This window comes from Tenrec ecaudatus, chromosome 8, assembly GCF_050624435.1.
Source record: "Tenrec ecaudatus isolate mTenEca1 chromosome 8, mTenEca1.hap1, whole genome shotgun sequence".
NCBI classification, from domain to species: Eukaryota; Metazoa; Chordata; class Mammalia; order Afrosoricida; family Tenrecidae; genus Tenrec; species Tenrec ecaudatus.
Genome location: NC_134537.1, coordinates 15609591 through 15634881, shown reverse-complemented (window position 1 = coordinate 15634881; position 25291 = coordinate 15609591). Strand labels below are relative to the sequence as shown.

Below are 25291 nucleotides of genomic sequence, written 5' to 3'. Positions count from 1 at the left end.
TTATCCAAGCGGTAATACCGTTATTAGCTCACCCTCATTTAAAGACCTTAAGTTTCTCAGAACGCATATGTCTAACAAATGGATCATTTTAACCCAAGGAAATGGAGGTAGTCTAAAAGGGTGCTCTGTTATGTCACCCCTTAACTGTGGATTTGACATGAAAATATATGTAGGACTAGCATAGTATTTTTTGAAAATGCTTAAAGTTTTACTTATGATCTTTCTTCAAAATATTGATATTGTATCTTTTATTTAGGGGAAAAATTAAATTCAAGTTTTATATCTACTCACTGCCATGTGTCCTAGGGATTTGGATGACAATGTGTCAAGAAATTATATCTAACCTTTGTGATACCTATGAAAGAACATAGTGAAGGCAATCCCATGCATACAAGATAGGATTGGGTGTAAGACATGAACAAAAATGTATAAAGTATCAAAGGTTCATGAGGGAGGGAGGGTGGGGGAGGGAAAATGGGGAGCTGATACCAAGGGCTCAAGTAGAAAGAAAATGTTTTGAAAATGATGATGGAACGAATGCACAAATATGCTTGACACATGGATGGAAGGATTGTGACAATTGCTGTAAGAGTGCCCAATAAAATGGTTTTTAAGTGATAGGATTAAATTCTAAGCCAACTATTTATTGTTTATTTGCTTGGTGGGACTTGGAAGCCTAGACAACCATTTAAGGTAGCATTTACCATGGAGAATGTTTACAGGGGTTAGAGAGGAAAGAGGCAGGCGAGACTGGAATGTAGGCGGAGGTGAGCTCAGAGGTGGCACATTGAGGGGATTTCAGTGAATGAGATGGCATAGACTGTAGGAAATGATCGCTGGAACTTGATCTGCTCTGTAAACCTTCACCCAATTCAAAACAAAATGTTTTAAAAATCAAATTAAAATTTAATGGAAGTTCCGTGTAAACTTTTTGAAACTCCCTCACAATGACAGCTAAGTAGGGCTGATCAAAAACAGAAATATTTGCTATTTGGTCAGCTACATTTGCTGTTTTCTTTGTCGATTAAGCTTACAAATGCAGTGGTCTCAAAATTACATTTTAGTTTAATATAAAATTTTGAAAAGACAAACTAATTATTAAAGAAAAAATATTACAGAGAAAGCAAAAACAAAAGGCAAAAGGGGGCGGGGCATCTGAAATTAAATCTCTGGCCAGTAGATGTTCCATTAGAATTTTCTCATTGAGGATACAATATTGTAGCTGATGTAATTGAAGAAGTCCATACAAGGGGCTACACTATATAAAGAATAACACACCAATCTTTTCAAATTGAGAACAACTTTTCACTCTAAGAAATTTTAAATCTCTAAGTGATATTTCAACCATGGATCAAGAGTGCGTCACCTTTGATTAGTAATGGCTCACGGAAACATCGTAACGCTTACCCAGTTAGGTGTTCAGTGTTCACAGTAACCAACAGGAGAAGGGGTAACTCTAAGAGATTTACAAGGCAGTGGGGGGAGGGGGGTGTCAAAGGAGTTTTGAAAAAAATGGAATTGAAAAATAATCAAAATTTTCCATAGATATTTTGAAGTGTCCTCCTATGTGTTTAGTATTGATTTTAAAAATACACTTTGATCACTCAAAACCAAACCAAAACAAAAAGTCATTGACATTGGAATCTATGATGACTCTCATAGCGACCCTGTAGGACAGGATAGAATTGCCCCTGTGAGTTTCTGAGACGGTTAGTGGAGTAGAAACTTTTATCTTTCTCTGAAGGAACAGCTGGTTGGTTTGAAAGGCTGCCCTTTGGGTTAGCATCTCACTGAGTAGCCACATAGAAAGATAAATTAGTTTGGCTCCCTTTTGGCCCAGCAATATTACGTAGCCCTAAGCTACAAGTTAAAGTATATTTCATTCAAATCCTATGTCCAAATATTAATATTCTCTACATTACTCTAGCCTTTTTTCTACCGATCAAAGTTTGTTTCTATTTCTCATATTTTACTTTTGAGGTGAAATAAAAGAATTAAGGGGTCATATTGTTGCATCCCAGGTGATTTAATATTCTTGCTTCTACTGACTATCTATGCTTGGATTACTACCTTTAGACCAGTCAGTGTTTGCTATTGAACTACAGTTCCCCCTCTATTCTTCACTGAGGCTTTACGTTCTTTGGGGGAAGAGATGGTAGTTCATCCCTCTGAAGGTTCACTTGCTCACTGTTCTGAAGCCTGAAACTCAAGGCATGTCCTTGACTATGTTCATTCTAGGAGGGAGTGTCGCTCCTTGATTTTGGAGACTGCCAGCAAGCCTTGGTGGTGCGCGAGATCATCTTCCGCTGCCCATGCCTCTGCATCCTGTGCTTTTTTATAGCTCAGAGGCTCTAAAAGATCAATGTTTCCCAACGTGGGTGATACCGCTTCCAGGGGATGATGTTGATACGATAAATGATCGAGAGGACTGCACAAGGTGCCCAATAGCCTGTATTATGGGTTCCTTTATAAAGCTTGTAATTGCTGAGTGTGGGAAGCATGGAGTAATTTTTTTTCATGGGGGGGGTCAAATATGAATGGAACCTATGGGTTCAGTTTTGGGCTGAGCCTGCTAGGGAAAGGCCTCCCTACCACAATTAAGAAAAACCTCTCTTCACACGGGATCACAGTCCCAAGGATGGGGGCCAGGACTGCCAAACCTACTTTTATCACGGGCTGTGATCTTCTCTCAAACACATCCTCATTCATCCTCCCTAACAAATGGGAAAGAGGACAATTAAAGTCCTAAGATCTGTCCAATTTGAGGTAAAGCTGAAACTTGATTCTAGGTGGGTACCACTCCCATGACTCTGTACAGCTAGCTCTTGAGCAGAAGCGCAGACTGCTTTTGTTCTAGATGGTCTGGCTAAAAGTGTGCGTCTGGTGACCAACCCTGGGAGAGAGACAGCGTGCCTCCTCTAGAGAATAAGGCCAATTCGCTTACAACTTTAAAACAAATATGGTGGCTGTCCCCATGAGGCAGAGTCAAAGCATGCCTGTTGTCCGGTATAGCACATTTAGCATCCCGAAGCCCCAAATCTCTCTGCAGCACAGCCTCCCAAAGTGCCAGGGTCACTGGCCATCTTTGTAATCAAGCGATGGGAATTGAAGGAGGAGGAATTCCTGCAAGCAGGCTGCTTTCGCTGCAAGTGCCCATGAGACTGTGACATCCTAATTCGTTAGCTAAGTAGCTTGATAAAATCTTACCACTTTCACAGACGTGATAGGCTCTAAGCAAAAATAATTGCTCTAAATGTTAAACTCCCAAAGCCTACCAATTTTAGTTGGAATAAAATTTGGGTAAGGGGTTTAAAGAAAATTTTAATTTTGCTTCTCTCATTTTAGCTTTGGTATATATATATATATATATATATATATATATATATATATATATATATATATAAAATTTTAGTATTTGTTCCATGGCTTTCTATCTCTACAGATGCTCCATAGTATATGATTCACTCATCACTTATTTGGCAGATGTTTATTAAATGTATACTATGAAATGGGCACATGTAATCATCTCTGAAATGTCCTGTTTTCAGCCCCTCTCTGTCTCTAATCTTTCCTTCAGAGTTATACCCAGGAAAGGTGAACTTGACATTGAAATTGTCATACACAGAATCGTTTGATAATTTCTTGTGTAGTATTCAGAAAAAGCACTGATCTTCAACTTTGTTCCAAAGTCTTACATAAAATTGTTCTAAATCTCAAGCCTACTAGCTATTGTTTTCTGAAAACTATACAATTATAAGCTCCTCTGGTCCCCCGCACCCTTCTTGGTGTTTTGCTTTTTTTTTTTTTAACTTCTTGACTGTTTATATTCTTAAAATGACCTTTGATACCTATATGTTCATTTTAAGCCCTGCCCCACAGTCAATAGTCATCTCTATCCAACTAGAATTCATTTTCTCCTTCTCCACAATAAGTGCTTCCTTTTCCTTAAAGACAGACAGACAGACACACACACACACACACATATTATCTTATATAACATTGTATTTTGCTCAAAGGATGGCATATCTATATTTACATAGATCTTGGCTCAAAGAAGAGAACACCAGGAAAACACTCACCTGTGCTATTTTAACTACACAAAGGCAGCAGCTAACTATCAGGAGCACAGTAAATTAAAGATAACATTACCAAAAATGTGAATTCCAGAACACTTAACTGTGTTCTTGAATGTCAAGTAGCCAAAGTGAATGGAAGAGATGCTGACGTAATAGAGCAGAACAGAAGATTTCAAAAAGCAGTTCAAGCAGACACAGTCAACTATTTTAAAAAGTAATATGCAAAGACCTGGAGTGAGAAGACCAAAAAGGAAAACATATTTGGCATTTTCAATATTAAAATACTGAAGAAAAAAGATAAGCAGGAAGTTGTAATCCTGAACGATGCAATGTGTTGACCTATTGGACAACACAGAAACATCCAAGTAAGATAGGCGGAATACACAGAATCACTAGATCAACAAGAATTGGCCAACACTCAACTATTGCAGGAGTATATGATCAAGAACCGAGGATACTGAAGCAACAACAAGCTGTACTGAGGCTATTGGGCAAAAAACAAGCGTCCAAGAATGAAAGATGAACCAGAATAGTAATTGAAATGTTTCCACCTAGTGGATGTAACGCTAGAAGGACTCATTCATCTATTCGGAAATTTTTGAAGACAGCAAGCTTAACAACCACCTGGAACAAATTCCGTTATTATGTGATGGTAATTCAAGTACACGGAACTCATGCAAACTTATGCTATCGGTATGCATGAAATATGCATTCATGTTATATCCATGAAGTATACATGTATACATTAAATATACATGTGCGAGCCTAATTCAAACACTGGTCCTATGAAATGTGGATCTTCTCAAATGATATCATGTATATCACATATAAATAAAATCTCCTGAAATAATTCAAGCATGGTTGAAGTAGTACATTGGCATAGAACTGCCAAAATTGCAAGCTACATTCTGAAGAGAACATAGAACACGGGATATTATTTTGGGCATCAGATAATTTTGACTACAGGCAGAGAATAACAGAAACATGTTTGCCGGTGTTTTATTAAAATACACAAAAGAACTTGATTGTATGGATCATAGCACATCATGAATAATATTTCAAAGAATAGAAATACAGAACCCATCATCATGCCTGTGTGGGACCTACACATAGACCAACAGGCAGTCATTCAAGTAGAACAACTGGCATGGTTTAAAATTAGAAACTCTGTGTGCCAGGACTGTATCTTTTTATTAAACGTATTCCATCTGTATGCTGAGAAAATAATTTAAGAAGCTGGACAATAAGAAGACTACGATATCACCGAGGGCAAATTCTTAAAAACCTGTGAGATACCAAAGACACGTCCTTGATTACTTAGATACAGAAACTACTGAAGTAGATCAAAGATTGTTGTTGCCGTCTTATTGTTGTTGTCCTTGGATATCACTGAGTAGTTCTGGCCCACAACAACCCTGTGCACAACAGAATGAAACACTGCAGCTTCTGCAGCTTCCTTACAATTGTTTCTGGCTTGAGTCCATTGTTGCAGCGACTGCTTCAATGTATCTCGTGTAGGCCTTCCTCTCTTTTGCTGCCCCTCTGCTTTACCAGGCCTGGTGTCCTCCTCCAGGGACTGGTCTCTCCTGACCACATGTAAGACAAAGTCTCACCATCCTGACCTCTAAGGATCGTCAGATCAAAGAAAAGAGAGCGACTGGGCAATATCTCATTCAACCCAACTTTTCAGGATGGTGGTAAATGGAAATCACTATTGGAGTATTACTGATGTACCTTTCCAAGCCTAAATAGCAACAATAAATAGAAACAAATAAAAACAGTACTATTATTTTTTCCTAAGTTCCAAACCCAACCTAATTACCTTTTGTGTATTTTTATATTAAATTCTCCCAGTAACTATGTAACAAGGAGACTACTATCACTTGCATTTTATATGCAAATGGTGTATCATAGAAAGTTTAAGTAAATTGCTCGAGATGATCAAGTTGGATGTCTTAGAGTTGGAATTTTATCTCAGTGAGAGCAATTCCAAACTGATACCTAGGTTCTTTCTATTTCTGTGGTATAAATTCCTCTTGCTCTTAGCTGTTCCATGATGGTCTGACCAAATAGTACTGACACTACAGGGAATAAAACTACATATGAATGACCCACAATTACATATGTTGAACATTTTAATGGAGAGGCAGTGAATCATGAGGAATATAAGTTAAATTTCTTCAGGAAGAGACTTGTACTTAAGTTACCTCCAGTTAGACTAACAGCAAGAGCAGATCAAAACCAAGCCATCACTTCATTATTTATTTCCCTAACTAGATTCATAGTTGTCTTAAAAATAAAAGAAGCCTTAGTTGATATGTATGTTGCCATGGTATTTAATTTCAATGTTAGCGCTTGATAACGTATTTCTATTCCATAGCACTTGGGGTAATGTGGGAACACTCGATTCAGTGTAAGAAAACCCCAAATCCTCACAAATGTGTCAATAGACAAGAGCTTTGTCTGTCGGTGCACTCATTCCAGAAACCCTCTCTCAGACCAACACGCCAACAGGACACTGAATTCACTTTGGCTGTGACTGTTTCCCTTCAACCTGCTACCGAGCTTCACTATGTTTTAGTCAGGTCATGTTGCTTAAACACTTTTAAACCAACTGATCAGTAAATTATTTTCCAAAGGATATTTCTCCCAGTGCTTGTAGAAATAATTTCCTTTCAGAAGCATCAGTCTAAGGTTGATATCTCTGAAGGGGAGGTTAAATCTATCTCAAAAGTCTAACTTCCTCCAAACTACCAAGCCAGGCTACCCTCCCTGATGTCATTGCCTCATCCTTCTCCTCTCAGCATTCCCGCTTCGGGTTTAGCGGCCAGCATCTGCTGCAATGTCAGACCATTGGTAGGTCAGACCATAGCTGGCTCCTGGTTCAGATGGCTGTGGAAGCTGGAAAATCAGGTCAGGCAATATTTTTTTAATCATTTTATTGGGGCTCATACAACTCTTATCACATCCATATATACATCAATTGAGCAAAGCACCCTTATACATTTGTTGCCCTCATCATTCTCAAAATTCGCTTTCTATTTGGGCTGCTGGAATCAGCTCATTTTCCTTTTCCCCTCCCCCTCCATCCCCACTACCCCCTCCCTCATGTACTCTTAATAATTTATAAATCAGTATTTTATTTTATCTTACACTTCCCAGCATCTCCCTTCACCCACTTTTCTGTTGCCCATCCCCAGAGAGGAGGTTATATGCAGATCCCCGAGATTGGATCCCCCTTTCTAGCCCCCCCTTCCCTCCCAGTATCGCCACTCTCACCGTTGGGCCTGAGTGGTTCATCTGTCCTAGATTCCCTGTGTTTCCAGATCCCAACTGTACCGCTGTGCATCCTCTGGTCTAACCAGGTTTTCAAGGTAAAATTGGGATCATGATAGTTGCGGGGTAGAAGCATTTAAGAAGTAGAGGAAGGTTGTGAGTTTCATTATTGCTACACTGAACCCTGAGTGACTCATCTCCTCCCCACTACCCCTCTGCAAGGGATGTCCAGTTGTCTACAGATAGGCATTGGGCCCCCATCATTCACTCCCCTCATTCATGATGATATGATTCCCCCCCCCCAACTTTGTTGCTTGAAACCTGGTCCCCTTGGCCCTTCATGATCACACATGTTGGTGTGCTGCTTCCCTGTGGGCTTTGTTGCTTTTGGGTTAAATGGCCACTTGTTTACTTTCAAGCCTTTAAGTTCCCATACACTATATATCTCAATAGCCGGCACCATCAGCCTTCTTCACCACACTTACTTATGCACACATTCATCTTCAGCTTTTATGTGGGGAAGAGGTGATCACACAATGATGGTTTTTGTTCTTTGGTGTCTGCTACCTGATGCCTTCAACACCTCGTGTTCACTTAGGTTTGTGTGCTTCTTCTCTGTTGGCTTTGTTGCTTCTGAGCTAGATGGCTGCTTGTTTGACCTTCAAGCCTTTAAGACCCCAGATGCTATATCTTTTTGATAGCCGGGCACCATCAGCTTTCTTCACCACGTTTGCTTATGCACACGTCTGTCTTTAGCGATCATGTTGGGAAGGTTGGTATCATAGAATGACTGTTTAGCTGAGCAAGGTGCTATTGTATTGAGGAAGTGGGCGCGAGGAGGCCCAATGTCCACCTGCTACCCTACTAATGAACCTATAAATATATGCACAAAAGTCTTTTCCCCCATAATCATAAATATATTTACATATGTACATGTCAGTATTTAGGCTTCTATGTATGCCCTTTTCCTCCTACTCCTTTCCTCTATTTCCTTACACTTTCCTCCTGTCCCACTACCATCGCCCTCCCTCCACTCAGAACATTCTTATATAATGAATGGAGACCACACCCAAGGACAGGAAGGGTAGTGACTTGAGTCACACACTCTAATGAGACAGAGACTCAAGATCTATCCACCCAAATTCTGCTGCATTAACATAAGAGCTAGCTCATTCAAAAATAGGGTTATAATCACAATTATGCAGTCTAAGGTTTACAAGATATCACACTGAGATAGGTTTATTGTGCCCACCTGACTGATAAACATATGTGGGATTAATTGAAGGGTGGAGAGGTAAATGGTTCTATGAGCCTCGCCTTTCTGGTTCTTGGGTCTCTTGCTTTGTGATGGTCGGACCAGGGTGCAGATGCCTTAACCTGCTTAACCCTGCTTCAGCTGGCAAGGCTCAATTCCTGCAAGACATCCCTGAGGAGAAGCCACATGGAACTATGCTGATGCAGCACTGGATGACGCAGCATCTGAGTGGACACCCCTGCCAGCGCTGAGATGCTTACATCCTAACTGATTTGGCTTTTCTCCTGCAGAGGAGGGCTTTGTAGATTGGTGTGGGACATATGGGCTAATGTTGGACTTATGGGCCTGGACAGCAGTGCATTGGGATGCTTTCTGAATGTACACTTACCCTTTATGTAAAACTATATATAGTTTTACATAAAGGGTAAGTGTATATATATGTATGTGTGTATATATATACATACATACGTTTCTGTGCATTTGTATCTCTAGTCTACCCAGACTAACATACACACACACACAAACACACACACACAAAGGATAACAATTACTAGACGAATCTTATTAAGTGGCTTTCTGCACCACAAACCCCAGTTTTTCAGCCCACTTACAGAAATGCCTTATTGTCAATATATGTGTCATTCAGTTTGCCCTTATTCTCTGTGCAGTAAAGGAATTCTATGTCTGAAATAAGAATTGAGAGCCGCCATCCCTATGAGTGTTCTCTCTTTTTCATGACTCTCATACATTTGACTACTTTTTCAATTCAAGAACCCACTTCTTGAGCTTTCCCACAGCCTCTGGGCCCCACTTATCTCTGTCCACTGTCATTTCCTGCAAACAAAGCAGTTGAAAAAAGGTAAGAGGGGTACACCTTCCCAAACAGTGACCCTATCTATTTGAAAGACTGGGGATGTTAAGGAAAGCCACGTGCATATCTTTGAGTTTAATGTCTGAAAAATGATTTGCTTCTTTAGATATTGCTTGAAATACCAATGGGTGTCAGACCATAATTACATATAATTAGCACTCTGTACCCTATTCCAAGTGACTAAAGCGGCATCAAGAATGGAAAGAATACAGCATTCATAGATCATCCTTGTAATCCTTACAATTGCCCTCTCGGGTGATACTGAATGACGTTTTCAAAAGATTTTCTTTCCTGTTAGAACTCCAATTGAATCACTTATGTATGGAAAGAAAAGCTCATTTTAAAATTATGGGTGGTGGGTGTGGATCTGGAAAGAATGAAGCAAACCTTTGAAGATAGGCTATTTTGTGAAGGAAGCAGAACTTCAAATCATTTATTTAAAAGAGAGGTAGACATGAAGGATGGTGCTTCGTTTTGAAATGGCAGATCCCATCTGGCAGAACTCCCATGAATCCAAATTCAACAGTGGTCCTCATCTCCATCTCCTTCTCTCCTGTTACACTAAACTTGGTGTGAGGCTGTTTTCCTGGCAGAGGTGCTGGAAGAAAGTGAATCATGAAGTAGGAAAATAGGTCTAGGGCAGCGGCCCCCAGACACAGGAATTGAGGTGACTGTGCCCATCGGCTGGCTGCTGAAGAGAGACCAAACAGAGAAACAAACCCAAACTCCTGGCAGCCCTGGATTTAGGAGGCTGTAAATCTTGACAGGAGCCAACAGCCTCATTGTTCTACCATGAATTGGCTGGTGTGTTTGAACTACTGATCTCGAGGTAAGCAGTCCAAAGGCATCCTGGAGAGAAGTCCAGAGCATCCTGGAGAGAAGCGGTCTAGGAGAAAAACAAAGTGATCCTGGAACTGAGTAAATGTCCATCTGCTATTGAGCTGATGGATGCACCCCTACATAAAGGTCTGGAAGTTTTTGTAAATTACACTTGGTTACATCTCTTTCTTTCTCTCTATCTCAGTATGTGTTATGGTAACTCAGAATATTTCTATGACGTCTCTTGGTGGCACCCATGGTTAAAGTATTTGGCAGCTAACCAAAAGGTTGAAGGTTTGAACCCGCTCAAAGGCACATCGGGAAAGGAGACCTGGAGATCTACTTCTGAAATATCAGCAATGGGAAACCATGTGGAAAACGGTTCTGCCACGACAACTGGTTTGATACTTGTTTGCACATGTGTGTTCTCATTGCCTCCTTCTGTGTTGCTCTGTCTATCATTCCCAGAGCTCTTTCTCCTAGAATGTGCTTCAGCCACAGACACTTCCTAGGACACCAAAACATATCGACGAAAGAAACACTTGCCTGAACGAATACAATAGCATAAAAAAAATAGTCCCTGGATAAGTTTCATGATGCCAGCAGGTAGCATTTAAAAATTATACTACAAACCTCATTAAGAAAAATACCCATCTTTAAATCAGAAAGACAATGTGACTCCTTTCCCCAAAAAACAGTGCATAGCTTGGCCTTACCTCTAAATACCTGGCTTTCAGGTGTGACTGTATATATTTTCTTGAAATATATTTACCAATTACACCAGTAGACATCATCTAATCTGAATATTTATAAAAATGTAGACTGTCTGCCTAAAATGAAACAGGTGAAGCGACAATGTAGACTTCTGGAGCATGCGTTATGCCAAGCAGGAATGGATACAGACCCAGCTGTGGTGAGCAAGAGTGAGAAGCAGAAAGAAATCCACAGGGGCCTCAGCCAAACAAACTGCACAGGAATAGCTGTCTATGAAAGCCTAGCAGAGTTTCTCTTGGCTGCCCCAAAAGATTACAATAAATATTTTCTCCCTTTCCCCTTGTGAAATAGGCAGACACATGTTTCAATAATGTGTTCAGTTTAAGTGTGCCACCCAGATACATGTACAACTGCTCTCATCAGGGGATGCCTGGTGTGCTTCCTAGAGTTAAAAAATAAAGTATCAGGCTAATAAGTTAGAGCTTTTAAATCTATGTAGCAGCTTGAACTACAATATTGGTAGCGGCTGATGTTCCAAGCTGTTCCCGACAGCACGGAGGTAATCTGATGAAACCACATGAAGAAATAGAGAGAAAACACCCACACTTGTTTTATTTTTATTGAAGGTAGAAAACCACCTGCACGCCTTTCTGTTCAAAGGAACAAAAAAAAACAACAAAAATGTTCAGTTTCATTTTTCTCTCACAGATAGAAATGGGCTCCATAGAATTGGAACTGTGTCTTTTGTTTCTTGTTCTATCAGAATTTGATTTGCATATCTAGGGATATGTTAAGGTGCTCTCTGTGATTTAGAGAGTTTATAAAAAAAGGTAATTTGATCTCAAATCAGAGTTTGCTTTCTTTCCTTCTACTGCTGAAAGCTGCACACCCCTCTGAGAAGCGTGCCATTAGCTTGCCTTGTATTAGATCATAAAAAAGTTCCACAGGGGACGAGTTACATATTATGACATTGTGACTCTAAGGCTCATTTAGATTTAATTCATTACGACATCATGTTGCACAGGAAAGCAATTTTTAAGCAATAGAAGTGCACTTCATTTGTAAAGGACCCGGCTATAACACACAATCAGTTATTGAAGACAGAAACTGATTTCCCAAATCAGGCATATAAAATTTAATATATGTGCTCCAGTAATAATGAAAGGGAAGGGAACTTGAGTGCCGTTTTGCTTTTCCAGATGAGAATGGTACTTCTTAAAAGTTGGAAAGTGAATTTTTGCCTGAGGAGCTGACTATGGTTGGATAACACAAGCTGACTCAGTTGAAGGAAATTATTAAGTATCATCAGTAAGATATTCTGAAATATTTGTCATACATACAAAAGGCAAAGTCAAATTATATTCTCCTTTAAAGGTGTTATTATAGTAATACATTAAAAATAAGATGGAAGCATCATCATTTCAATCGTGGTGATTAATGGCAATTTTAAAAAATTTTGTGTAATTTGTCATATTTTTCGGTCTAATTCTAAAAGCAAACTAAATTATTAAAAAATAAAACAGGCAACTTGTACTAGCCTAATGAAATTCCCTGAAGATAAGTTTGCATTCAAATCTAAAATTAGGAAATTAAATCATCTATACATTAGCTTGCTGAGATGGAGGTGATGAATTTCATCACCCATTTTTAGATAGCTGTTTTCTTTCAGACTTTACGTTTACTTTTCAACAGATAGAAATAACCATTTGTAATTGTCTCCAAATGACTACAGCAAACAGATTAGTTTGATTTGGTAGAGCTTTATATAATTAATATAGTTTAAATATGTTTTTCTTTTTTCTGTAAACAACCCATATGAGGTTTTGCAACTAATACTTTAAGTTCCATTGTAAAATATTTTGCTTCACCTCCAAAGCATGGCTTGGAACTTTCAAACTACAGCCATTTAAGGGTCTTATTTGCCACGTGCATCCTGACTCTTCCATTGACATGAAAGAGCGCCAGAAAGAAGCCTGAAATCATTGCCCTAACTTTCCATGTTTAATTTATACTTTACTAAATGTGATTACCAATTTTTCCATCTCAAGAGGGTTGGGAAATCAAGTGATCCCCAGGAAAGTGACATACCTAAACCTCAAAGGAAAAGGCTTGTTTTTCCCTTTGTACCACATCAGACTGAACATTCTCTCTCTCTCTCTCTCTCTCTCTCTCTCTCTCTCTCTCTCTCTCTCTCTCTCTCCCTCTCTCCCTCTCTCCCTCTCTCCCTCTCTCCCTCTCTCCCTCTCTCCCTCTCTCAAACAAGATCAAGAACCAAATTACTTAAAAGGCCTGTGATACTCGATGCAAAAGAAAGATAACAAGAAAAATATGATCTTTAAGGCTGAGAGATTCAGAATTTACAGCCCATCAGCCCAGAATACCTTAACAGAGCTGAAGGAAGTATTTGAAAGTAGAACCTAGTCAATGGGTAAAAGAAAAGTACGTTCACTATTTAAAATGTATGCTTCAGATCAATTATGAAAGAAAGAGATTGAATTATAAGAATTAATTGAATTCCTTTTGATCCTATATAATTTAGTCTAGGCCTGATTGTTCAAGTCACATGCATTGAATGGGAAAGATTGAAAAAGGAAAAGCAGATAATAAGAAAGCAAGTAACTTAATCCCAGGATATAACCTTGACGATAAAATACCTTTTGTTGATAAATATGTATGTAAGAGAAAAACCGAGAATCCATTAAATCTGCTTTACCATTGAGAAAGGGGGGGGGGGAAGCTATTAGGAAGCTGTGTCTCTAGAGAGAGTCAAGCGCTTTTTGTTACTGATAAGTCATTAAAAGACCTATGATTGCGATTGACTTTGTACCTCCTCATATCTATGATCATAAGAATGCCTTTTTCTGAAATTGGTACCTTCATTTATTCCTTATAGAATGGGAGTGACCTCAAGGTTAAACAGAATGTCCTTAACACCTATAGAGTGCTTGGCAGAATGCCTAGCATTTAGAAGACACTCAGCACCAGTTACCCAAGAGAAAAGGAAAACCCAAAAGCATCTTCTTAGGACATGCTACACAAATGTAGATAAATGACGTTCAACAACCAAACGTAGAATGTATATATACAGATGTTCATTTAAAATGACGTGTAAGCATTCTCATGTCCCCCAAGATACGTGGTGTAATGTCTAACCACTACGCGGATGGCTATAATCCCACTCGAGAATGGATTGCCTTTGTGACATCAATGATACAGGATTAGGCTAGGATCTATACTGAGTCAATATCTTTGTAGATAGATATAAACTAGATTAAACCAGCAAGCTAGGAATCAGAGGTGGGAGAAAAGAGATGTTCAGCGACAAGAGATCTCCCAGCATCAGAAAATCAGAAGACAGGATTGTCCAGAGTGAACAAGCATTCTTCCAGATGGCACCCTCAATTGAGGTTTTCAGTCCTCTAAATTTTGAGAAAAAATATATATGCTTGTTAAAACCACCCACATGTGGTATTTCTGTGATAGGAGTACTCTATAAATCGGTCAATGAATAATCAGAATTATACACTTTAAAATATCTATAAAAATATAGTAATATTTATATTTATATATAGTCATATTCCACATGGAAACGAAGAAGGTTCATGGCTGCTTGCAGGCCCTCTTGCAGCAATGATTTACTCAGTGCTTGACCACTGTGACTTGGGTGCTATTTGACACACACAGTCCTTGCTCTACTGTAAAGTAGAACATGATGCATGGTTGCAAGAAGTGAGAGAATGAAGTACAGATGGTTGCCAAGAGGAAGAGAACCCAATGGTTTGCCAGGTCATAGATGAATTGGCTCCTGAGCCAGACCTCAAAGGATGCATAGACTTTAAGCTAGTCAAGATTGAAAGGGCTTGGCAGGTAAAGGTCAGCAAGCTTCCCATGTGAAGGGCATATGATTTCATCTTTGGGCTAAATCCACTGAGTTAAGAAATGAACTGTTATTCTGCATAACGCGCAGAAACCTCTGCTTAAACTGTTGTCTCATCTACAGTCCAGAGTAATGAAATACTATGTATAATTAAATAAAACCCATCCTATGTATCCATTTTATGATTAAATTTAAAACACGGTACATATTTTTTTAATCTGGAAAGATCAATCATAGAATGGCTAATTATTTCCATTAGGAGCCATCACTGTATTAATTGAAATTCATTCCGTTATCTTTTTTTAAGTGAGTGATAGGCACTTTGTTATACATTTACATCATGTCATCCACTAATAATAGCAGTTGCTCTATTGCAGTTTCTTTCTCCCAACCTTCCTGCTTCCCTTCTCTTCAATAACGAACATGAGAAAAACAAAAACCACAGAGTCAAAAAGAGAGAAACAAAAAGAAATACAATCAAATACGAAAAGGGTAGACATTTGGTTGGGAACTAAGGGTAGAGCCAAGAGAAGAGAAGCTGCTGATGGGATCAGGCCACTAAACAACAGCACGATTTCCCATTTGTACAAAACCACAAACCATTGATGTAAAGCAACCTTTTAGGGTTCTGATGGCAGTAAAGCATTCCCCCTGGTGTCCAAGAACATCTTATCCTTACGTGGGGACTGCACCGCTGCCCTGAATTAGGACTACCAGAAATGCGTTGCTGTTTACTTTCTTGAATGGGAAGCTAAACAAGCACAGCTACATGAGTGAGCAAATGATTAAAGATGATATTTTTGTCCCTAGATCGCTTGACCAACTTAGAATGAGAAAGACCATAAAAACTTAGTTTTCCTCCAGTCAGGCAATGAAGGTATCATAAGAAAGGTAATTCAAAACAGGAGCCAAGGTTAACTAGTAGGGGTTTACCATTTTGGCTCTATTGGCATTGTGGAGTGGTCTTCAGGCTGTGAGTTTTTGAGGTAGCAGGCTGCCCTGGTTTAAAAAAAAACCACGACCCTTCTTTCCCTTTCTTACTTAAAAGCTGGCTCTTATAATATTACTCAGTGTAAAGATGCTATAGCATAAGAATGGCCAATCCTCTTTTAGGGAGCACTGATCAAATAGTAATGATTGCCAAGAGCACTGGGGGGAGGAGACTTCTGACGCAAGGACTGGGTACAATTTTAAATTAGCACAATGAGTCTTAAAAGCATAAATAGGTATAAAATGTGAAGGGACTGTGAACCGTCTATTCTAATCCCTAGCGCCCCTGTGGGACACTCTAGAACTGCCCCTGTGGGTTCTTAAAGTCATAACTCTTTATGAAACCAGAAAGCCTCATATTTCCCCCATGGAGTGGCTGATACATGTGAACTGCTGTCAATTATTTAATATTCTTCTTCCAGACACAGCCATTGTTAATCCTCCCAAATGTTCTCATCTCGCCGGCTCTGGGTCTGAGAATGTGGGAGAAGAAACTAATCGACTGCAAGTGTGAGTTATTGTTAACAAGGTGAATTGTGTTTGTCATCCCCCTGGGTGTAAAAGAGCCATCTCAGAGGCAGCAAGTTCCGTATCAGTGAGATAAGGCAAGCAACAGTGTGTATTTTTGGAGCCTGGGATCGCTGCGTGTTGAAGCCTCTTGATGAAGGATATAGCTCTGACAAAGTGGTGCAGCAGAACCACGAGCCAGAGTATGAGGCAGATTGGGGGAAACTGAGAGCCTTAGACTAGAAGGCTGGTTGATGGAGTCTGATGCTTCTTGGTACTTAATTAGGGGAACTAGGTTTACTAATCCACGGAGCTAGAGCTGAGGACCTTAGGGATGGGGCTTCCAATGGGGCGGTATTCGCTTCAGACATGAGTGACGGGCCTAACATAGCTTTGCAACATGGCGTGAACTTCGCAGAAGTTGAAGAACTGGGAGGCCAAAGACCAGAACTGTAGGTGTGGCTAATGAGCAGCTATCATAGCCAAATAATTTTATCCTAAGGATTTGTATCCTGTGGACTTCTTGAATAGACCCCATCACTCTGAATATAGTCTTGGGGTTCCGTGTGAAAATGACAATGATTGAACCCAGCTAAAAAGTAGCGTGCTGTGGGCAGGACAATTGGTGTGAGAGCTGGTTTGAATGTTGGAGCTTCAGCCTCATAAAAATCAGCCATGGGCGGTGCTGCTGCTGATTCCTTTTCTTCCTCCGTGTGAAGGTGTAGACATTCAGACATCGCTCTGACAGTATAATTTGTCAAGTGAGTATAGGCTATAAACTTACATGTCCTTCCATAGTTTAATGTCACTGAAAACCAGACTCACTGCCATCGAGTTCATTCTGACTCACAGCAATCCTGGCAAACAGGGTAGAGCGACTGTGGGTCTGGGAGACTGTAGCTCCCGACAGGTGTAGAAAGCTTCATCTTTCCCCTGGGGACTGGCTGGTAATTGCCGTGTGCTGCCCTTTGGGTTAGCAGCCCAGTGCATACCCACTAAGGTCACTAAAGCCAGGCAAGTATCTTGGTAAAACAGCCAAATATTATCAATAGAAAGGCTTAATAGCAATTACAGAATGTCCCTGTCAAGGTAAATTTACGTAGATATTTTACAATTTATTTAGAAGGGAGAGGAGGAAGCCAAAGAGGGAGAAGTGAACGAAGAAGGACAAAGAGTCAGAAAAGTAGACGAGGACAGAGGAGACAAGCTTTAAAAATATGTTTCAGAAAAAAAGAAAACTAGATTTGGAAATCATATCATTTAAACACATAATTAGAAGAAGATGCCTAAAATCAAAACAACAGTGGGTATTAACTAGGTTGCTGTTTCATCTGGATCAAAGCAGATAATAATAGAAAACATTGTTCCTGCACAATTAATACATCCATTTTAAAACTTAGTAAATATCTAAAGACCACATTTTATTATTTTATTTCATCTTATTTAATGTAATACTGTTTCATATTTTCCAACCTAACCAACAAAAGGTTTGTTCTTAAATAAAATCTAAAAATGAGCAATACCATAATAAAGTAGCCAAATCACAGTTCATCTCATGATATTTGTTTCTGAGCACATAAAAACTGTGGAAAGGCGTCTGTTAAAGTCAAAAGTGAGGCAGGGAGGAGGGGAAACAATGAGGAGCTGATACCAAGTCTCAAGTAGAAAGCAAATATTTTGAGAATGATGAGGGCCACAAATGTACACATGTGCTCGCCACAATGGGTGGATGGATGGATTGTGATAAGAGTTGTAGGAGCCCCCAATAAAATGATTTTTTTCATTAAAAGGGGAAAATGCTTTTATAAGTAATTCATACATGAATAAAAAACCATAGGTTATCATATGGAATATGATATTATTTGGTCTATCAAAGAATAAATATTGAATTGAAAGTTTGGTTCTGCAAGGCAATTTGATAACAAAAAGTGAAAATCTAAACAAAATGAAACTCCCTGAAGCTGTAATTTACTCCCAGTAATTCATCTGAGGGGACTAATTAAATAAGCTCACCAAGATTTATGTACAGAGATGCTGGTGAGATAATCTAAATGTCCATCCATAGGGAATATATTAAATAAATTATATGATATCCATATAATGTAATAAATAGTGCTATCATAAAGTAATGACACAAATAAACATTCATTGGCTTGAAAATGGTTCTGATTATATTTCTCAATAGAAAAATTAATTATAAAGTAGATTATCAAAAGAATACATGTAGTATAATTGATAAAGACAGGTAGATTTACTGGTTAAGAATAAAATTTTTCAAAAATGAGATTTAAAGGATTTTGGATGATTTTACCTTATAACTTTTTCTGTATTTATTACACTCATAATTAGGAAAAACAATAATGTTCTTTCCACTTAAAAAAGAATTGTAAAAAGCTACATTAGCCAAAAGTAGGTCACAACACATTTTCTCTATTGTTCCTCACTATTTCACAGCCTCTACAGCTGTCAAAAGGCAAACATATTCCTGTATTCAAAAATATGTAGTCAATAGTCAATCACATTGGATCCTTCACTTCAATTATTCTATTACAAGATTATATTGGCTAGTCTATCTTGAAGATTTCAAAATGCTCTTTACTCTGTGCAGTAGTGGGCTGATGGTCTTTAGTATGTATGTATATACCTGTGTACGTAGGTATATCATTCATTCAAAATATTTGTGCCAACAACCTACACAAAAGATGAAAAAAATAAATGAAGCAGTAATTAAAGAGTGAATACATTTTCCAAGTAGCCAGAAATTAAGCATAGGAAGCAATAACTAAGATAATCTGATTAAAACACTGACATACATGTATACACACAGTTATACATATGATAATGTGATAGTTAAGTTTTGTGTCATCTTTACTGGGCCAGGATTCTCATCCATTTGGCAATTAAGGTCTAGTAATCTTCCGTTTTGTTACCGAATCCAATTTAATGCACTCCATAATGAGATCTAGTGTGAGCAACTAACCAGTTGTAAGAAGATGAAGTAGAATGAAACCCCTTTATAAGGATTACAAACTTGGTGAAATTCCCCTGGTAGGGTTGCCTACTTTCTATATAAGTAGACCCATGAGGGTGCTTGCTTGCATGCCCTGGATCAGGATTCTCCATATGGCTCATGAACATCTGGTCCTTTAGACTCGAGCCAATGGCCCACTAGAATGGCCCAGCGTTGCCTGCTGATCCTGCAAGCTATCTGATCTGCTAACTTACCTGCCAACCTTAGATTCACTGAATTCTGCAGACACAGACCTGACCTACATCTGCCTCTGAATTCACAACCCTGTGATGTTCCTACGTCCTGGTTGATATTACTGCTTCCTGGTCTATCAGTCCCTATTTAACCTCTGACATTTGAATTTAAACTTAACTGGCTGCATTTGATTCTACAATGGGCTAGGTCATTTTCTTAATATAAATTTTCTCCCTCCTCTCTCTATCCCTTTTTCACTCGATCTCTCTAATACACACAAATACATGCACACACACACAAACTCACTGCCCTTTTGGCATTTATCCCAATACAGGATACAGCAGAATTTCCCCCTTGGGTTTCCAAGCCTGTAACTCATCTTTCTCCTGGGAGAAGTTGATTTCAAACTTGTGACAATATGGTTAGCAGTCTAACTCATAACCCACTACGCTACGAGGTTTCCACCGATAGAGAGATGATAGATAAGTAGATGTTAGATAGATGTTGATTTATAAATAGATAGATAGATATAGTTATCAATGGTTTTGCTTCTCTAGAGATCCCAACCTAACACAGATGGACTTCAAAATGTTTTTTAGAAAATGAAACTGAAACTTAGAATTTACCCACAAACTTTTGGAGCCCCTTTATATCCAAACATTGTCTTCATATTCCCATGCTAATTTTGACCAGGCTGTCTGCAAACACCATCAAGTTTTACTAAACTTCTGATGAATTTGTGTGTGTGTGTGTCCACATGGCACCAACACTTGGCATAAGTATAGCTTTTTTGTAGGCTTTATTTACTGGGTAACTCAAACTCACAGCTACTGACTCAGCTCAAACCTATATTGAGTTTACAGGACAAAGTAGAACTGACTCTGTGAGTTTTCAAGACTGTAAATATTTACAGGAGTAGAAAGCCTCGTTTTGCTCCCGCGGCTGGTGGTTTCAAACTGCTGACCTTGAGATTAGCAGTCGATGCATAACCCACTGTGCAACAAGGGTTCCATACCTGAGTGACTGGGTTCTTAAATTATGATTTGCTGTCTACAAATCACTGTTTCCTATTGCTGAATGGAAACTCATGCATCTAGTCACCATTAAGTATCATAAGGGCCTCTAGTGAATAATTAGTGTTAAGTATCATTTAGTAGTAAGGACTTGGAAATCAGTCAGACAATAACCTTCTCTATTTTCCCTTCTAGGACCAGTAGTAGAGAAGAGAGAATAATCATTCTCTTTTCAATTCACTACCTTCTTCCCCACCATACACCAGCAATGAAACCCAGTAGAAAGTCCCATCTTTCCTCTGCAGTCGCTGGTGGCTCTGAATTACTAACCTTGCAGTTAGCAATCCAACAGGTAACAACTATGCCACCAGGACTCTTAAAATTATACATATCTGTAACTATGTATACATTTCATTTTAGAAAGAGCTGCCTATTTAAAGAGATAGACTAAACTGTGGGAAAAACACAAGGCAGAGAAAACAAGGAAGGACAACGTGATAAATAAATCTATAGACCTTAGTAGCCAAAATGTGAACCACGAAGTTTGATAAAAGTTCAAAAAATTTGTTTTACTATAAATTTGACTGTAAATAGTCCAACTGAAGAGATAAACATACTAAGCTATGAGATTCATGCCATATGTTAAAAAAAATAACAAGTTACCCAGGAAAAACAAAATTATTCTCAATATTAATATCCAATTAATCTCATGGGTACTCTCTTGCAGAAGACACTTTTGTAATAGAATGAATGTGCACAATAAAATTATAAACAAATTTGTACAGGGTCCCCCCATTTATCTTTCTTTTGTTATTTTAAAATAATTTACCTTCTGCCATTTAGATGTACTTCCAAAGAATAAGTCTCCCTTCTCTATCCCACTCTATTGCATGAAGGCTTCCTAGGGTTGATAATCTCTGTGTGGCCGCAGTTGCCTCTAGTTAGGACTCTCGGCTCTTCCTCACCAATGATGTCACTCCCCTAATTACAATGCTCTGTGCTTTCTATATTCAGGGACTTTATTTTGTACTGCTTGAATTCTGAATTATACAAGCACTCATTATAAAACAATATCATTTTCAGAGTCAATTCCTAATAAATAATTCTAATTAGGGAAATAACATGTAACATGCTATTTCCTGCATGTTTCACAGTCTGGAAATCTTTAAGCAACAATGAAAAGCAACACAGAAACATGAAAAACAAAATCCCATCAGGCACTCAGGCATGATCTTTGGTGAGAAGATTACAAATCACCACACCATAGATACTTCAAATAGGGATTGAGCTGTGCATTTTCCATGAGCACACTGTCCTGGGAGCGCTCTAAAAATGCAATCCAGGCAGTAAATCAATGCGCCTCGGAATATTTTTCCAGAGAAGCAAGCCTCCACCTAGACCACCTACCAGCAGACAATCATGTGTGATTCACCTACGACGGACTGCTCTCAGTGTAAATATGGAAGATGCATGCAGAAGCTAATATTTCCTCTTCTCCTTGCTTTTTCTCATTTACTAAATATGAAAACTAAAGAAACTTTTCAAAGTGGAAACCCTGATAACAGACAGGAAAATGTTTCTAGATATTCAGTAGCTACGACATGACACAAAAGGACCTTTTCCTAAGAAATCATAATTAAGGTTACCAAAGAATACCTTCTCATAGTTTAACACAGGGAAATTTAAATGTAGGTATAATTTTTTAAAGCTAAACTACAAGAAATTTATACCTAGATCTCAATTTTCTTAAGCAGACAGATGAACCTTTAAAACTGTCTAATGTTTAAATCACAATGTGCTCACTGTAAAGTTCATGCATGGGGGACACCCAACTCACCTGTGTCCCCCACAGTCCTAAAAGGAACAGGTAGTTGACTCAGTTTATAAAGCACACTTATACTTCTCTGATGTTATTGAAATTTCCAATCATATGGTCAATGCCTTATTTTGTACTCAACGTATGTCCTATAATATTTACATCTCAAATCAGCCTACCTCTGCTTCCCGTCAGGAAGAAAAACCTTTGAGTGGAAGATTCAGTTATTGTATCTCCATATACCACTCCTGTGGAGTCAATTCCAACTCAAAAGGACCATCTAGGACAGAGTTTCACTGCACCATTGAATGCCCATGACTGCAATCTTGACTGAAGCAGACTACATCTTCTCCACATCGAGTAGCTGACGGATTGTGACCACTAATCTTATGGTTTTAGGCAAGTTCTTAACCACTGTACCATGGGAAAATTTTTGAACCTTCTAGAAGTAAAGTTGGTTTTGTTTTATTGTTTTTATCAGAGAATAAAATCGCACCATGAATTTGTTTTGCAGAATCATAAATCTGAACAAGGGCACTCCTGCTGGGAGAAGTAGCTCTTCTTGGTGTATTGGCAAGTTTGGTTTCTCAAACTACAAGATACCTCTAGACATTGGCAAAAATCAGCAAGGTGATGCCAGCCTGGGAGATGCCTTTACCAGTAACCCGTCCCCTCCCATCCCCTTTGTACTACACATACCTGAATGACTTTTTAATATCTTCTGCTTGAATTGCCTTGAGGATCTCCTGGTATAACTGAGGATCATCTGTTCCTGAAGATTTGGCATTTGGAGGGCAATTTTTATGTGCATAATAACCTATCAAAAGTCCAAAAATCAATAAAATGGCAGCTGTGCAAAGTATTTTCAAAAGACGGCAAAAATTGCACTGGTTGCTCTTTGGTGCAGATCGTGTATAGCTGGTAACATAGTCAGGGTCTTCCTGAAGCCTCTGGAACCTGCCTTTGGGTGACGTTGCTGGTTGAATGGAACCAAGATTCAGGTCCTCCGTCTCTGACTGTCCTGGGTTCTGATTCCTGGAACCCTCCAGCTGGAACGGATCCAAACCAGGCTCCTCCAATTCCCTCTCCATGTCCCATTCTAGATCAAGGGCAGCGACTTGAAGGTCGTCACTGTCCAAGTATGGTGATTGTCCTGGAGCTCGTTGCTCTGCATTAACTCTCTGATAGGCCATCTTTTTACCTGTGGAAATTAGATATGCTTCTTTTAACAAGTGAAAACTCCATAAGGTTAAAAAAAGAAGCCAAACAAAAATAACCCTTCCTTGTGGACATAATGTTGTAGTGATTATAATCAGAGAAAAGTGTCCTTCCTGTGGAAAATTGAATATTAATGATTCAGTCCTGATTTTGTTTATCTTACTATAATAAAAGATGACAGATATAAAAAATAGTGGATACATGATGAAAAGTTATAAAAAAAATTTAATGACATTCACTATTGGTCTTTAGAAGGATTCCTGGTGGCATATGGAATAAGCATCAGGCTGTTAACTGCAAGATTAGCAGTTCAAACCCAGTAGCTGCTCATTTGGAGAGAGATGAGGCCTTTGACTTCTCTAAATATTTATAGTCCCACAAATCCCAAAGAGCAGTTCTACCCTGTCTAGAAGTCAGTTATGAGTCCGCATCATGTTTTTTTGTTTGTTTAAATGAATCTTTGAAACTCATACAATTAAAAAAAATTAATTCATAATTGCATAAGAGTAAAGATGCTGTACTATAATGAAAGAAACATTTTAAATGTTTATAAATTAAACTATACTAAAAAATTAAAGACAAATTCAATGCAACTATAATTTAGTAAATTAAGGAATACAATGCGAGTCTGGGATGACTCACGTTACCGGAGTTAATAGTGAAAATAGAAATTCAAGGTAGGAATAGGCAAAACAACTGATTAAAGTGCCAACTACAGAAATACCAAAACCAAAATATTATCTACTCCTTAGTCATTCTTGACCAGAAGGAATGGAAAATTCTAAGGTTATCAAGGAATTTGTGGCATGAATTGACCTGGCTCAGTGAACTTTAGCTAAACGTCCAAGATGGCAGACATCCAAAGTGGAAGTCCCCTGCCAAACCAGGAGGGTTGATTCATCACCTTGCTCAAGGACTGGCAGATGGTGGCTGTTCTCCCAACACCATCCTGCATGACAGTTGGCTGTGTCCTGCAGAGTGGTATTCAGAGAACTGGACTAATTAACTGCAAGTGGTGTGAACTCCACATTCAGTAGCCCACTGGTGGATGATGGTTGCAGATTGAAGGTATTTACAGTTACATGTTCTCTGTACTGGATTTGTTACCTCAGCTGGATTCTGAGATTCCCTCACAATGTTGTCCGATTTACTTTTGGGCCCACTGTGGTGAGGAAAGAGCAGATAGTCAACTGGCACTAGCTTAGTTAACTGCCTTGGGGCCAGTAGCTGATAACCAAACTCTATGATAAAAGATATAAACAAGGATTTCATTAAAAAGAGAGAAAGCATGGTGCATTAAATGCAGGTTGTGGACTTGTACAATTCCATTCTTGGCTGGCAGGGGCCCATAACATATTTTTGATGTTTAAAGAACCTCAAATATTTTTGAATATTACATTAAAAAATAAACATTACAATTTTGTATAGAAAACGTTTTCATACTGAGCTAACATTTTCATATGCTAACCTACTATTCATTCTTATGCCGCTTTCACTAAAAACTGAGCCCAATAACCCACCTTCCCACCACCCTGCCCTCTCTCCTTTCCCAGCTCCAAATACATATCAAATGTATATCAATGTCAGGTGCTGGGCTAGGTAAACTAAGGTAAAAAGGTCTGTATTCTCTAAGCCACCACCTATCTGTCATTCT

The 25291-nt window shown here is 38.8% G+C and overlaps 1 protein-coding gene across 5 annotated transcripts in view; it reads right to left on the bottom strand.

The window, feature by feature from the left end:
* The window catches only part of NAALADL2 (N-acetylated alpha-linked acidic dipeptidase like 2), a 1559949-nt gene that overhangs the window by 791705 nt on the left and 742953 nt on the right, over positions 1–25291 (bottom strand). For all 5 annotated transcript variants that reach the window (XM_075556048.1, XM_075556051.1, XM_075556049.1 and 2 more), the window contains one exon: positions 23119–23620. In XM_075556048.1, the coding sequence (XP_075412163.1) occupies positions 23119–23612 (494 nt within the window). In that variant the 5' untranslated portion in view covers positions 23613–23620. The remainder of the gene's footprint in view (positions 1–23118; positions 23621–25291) is intronic.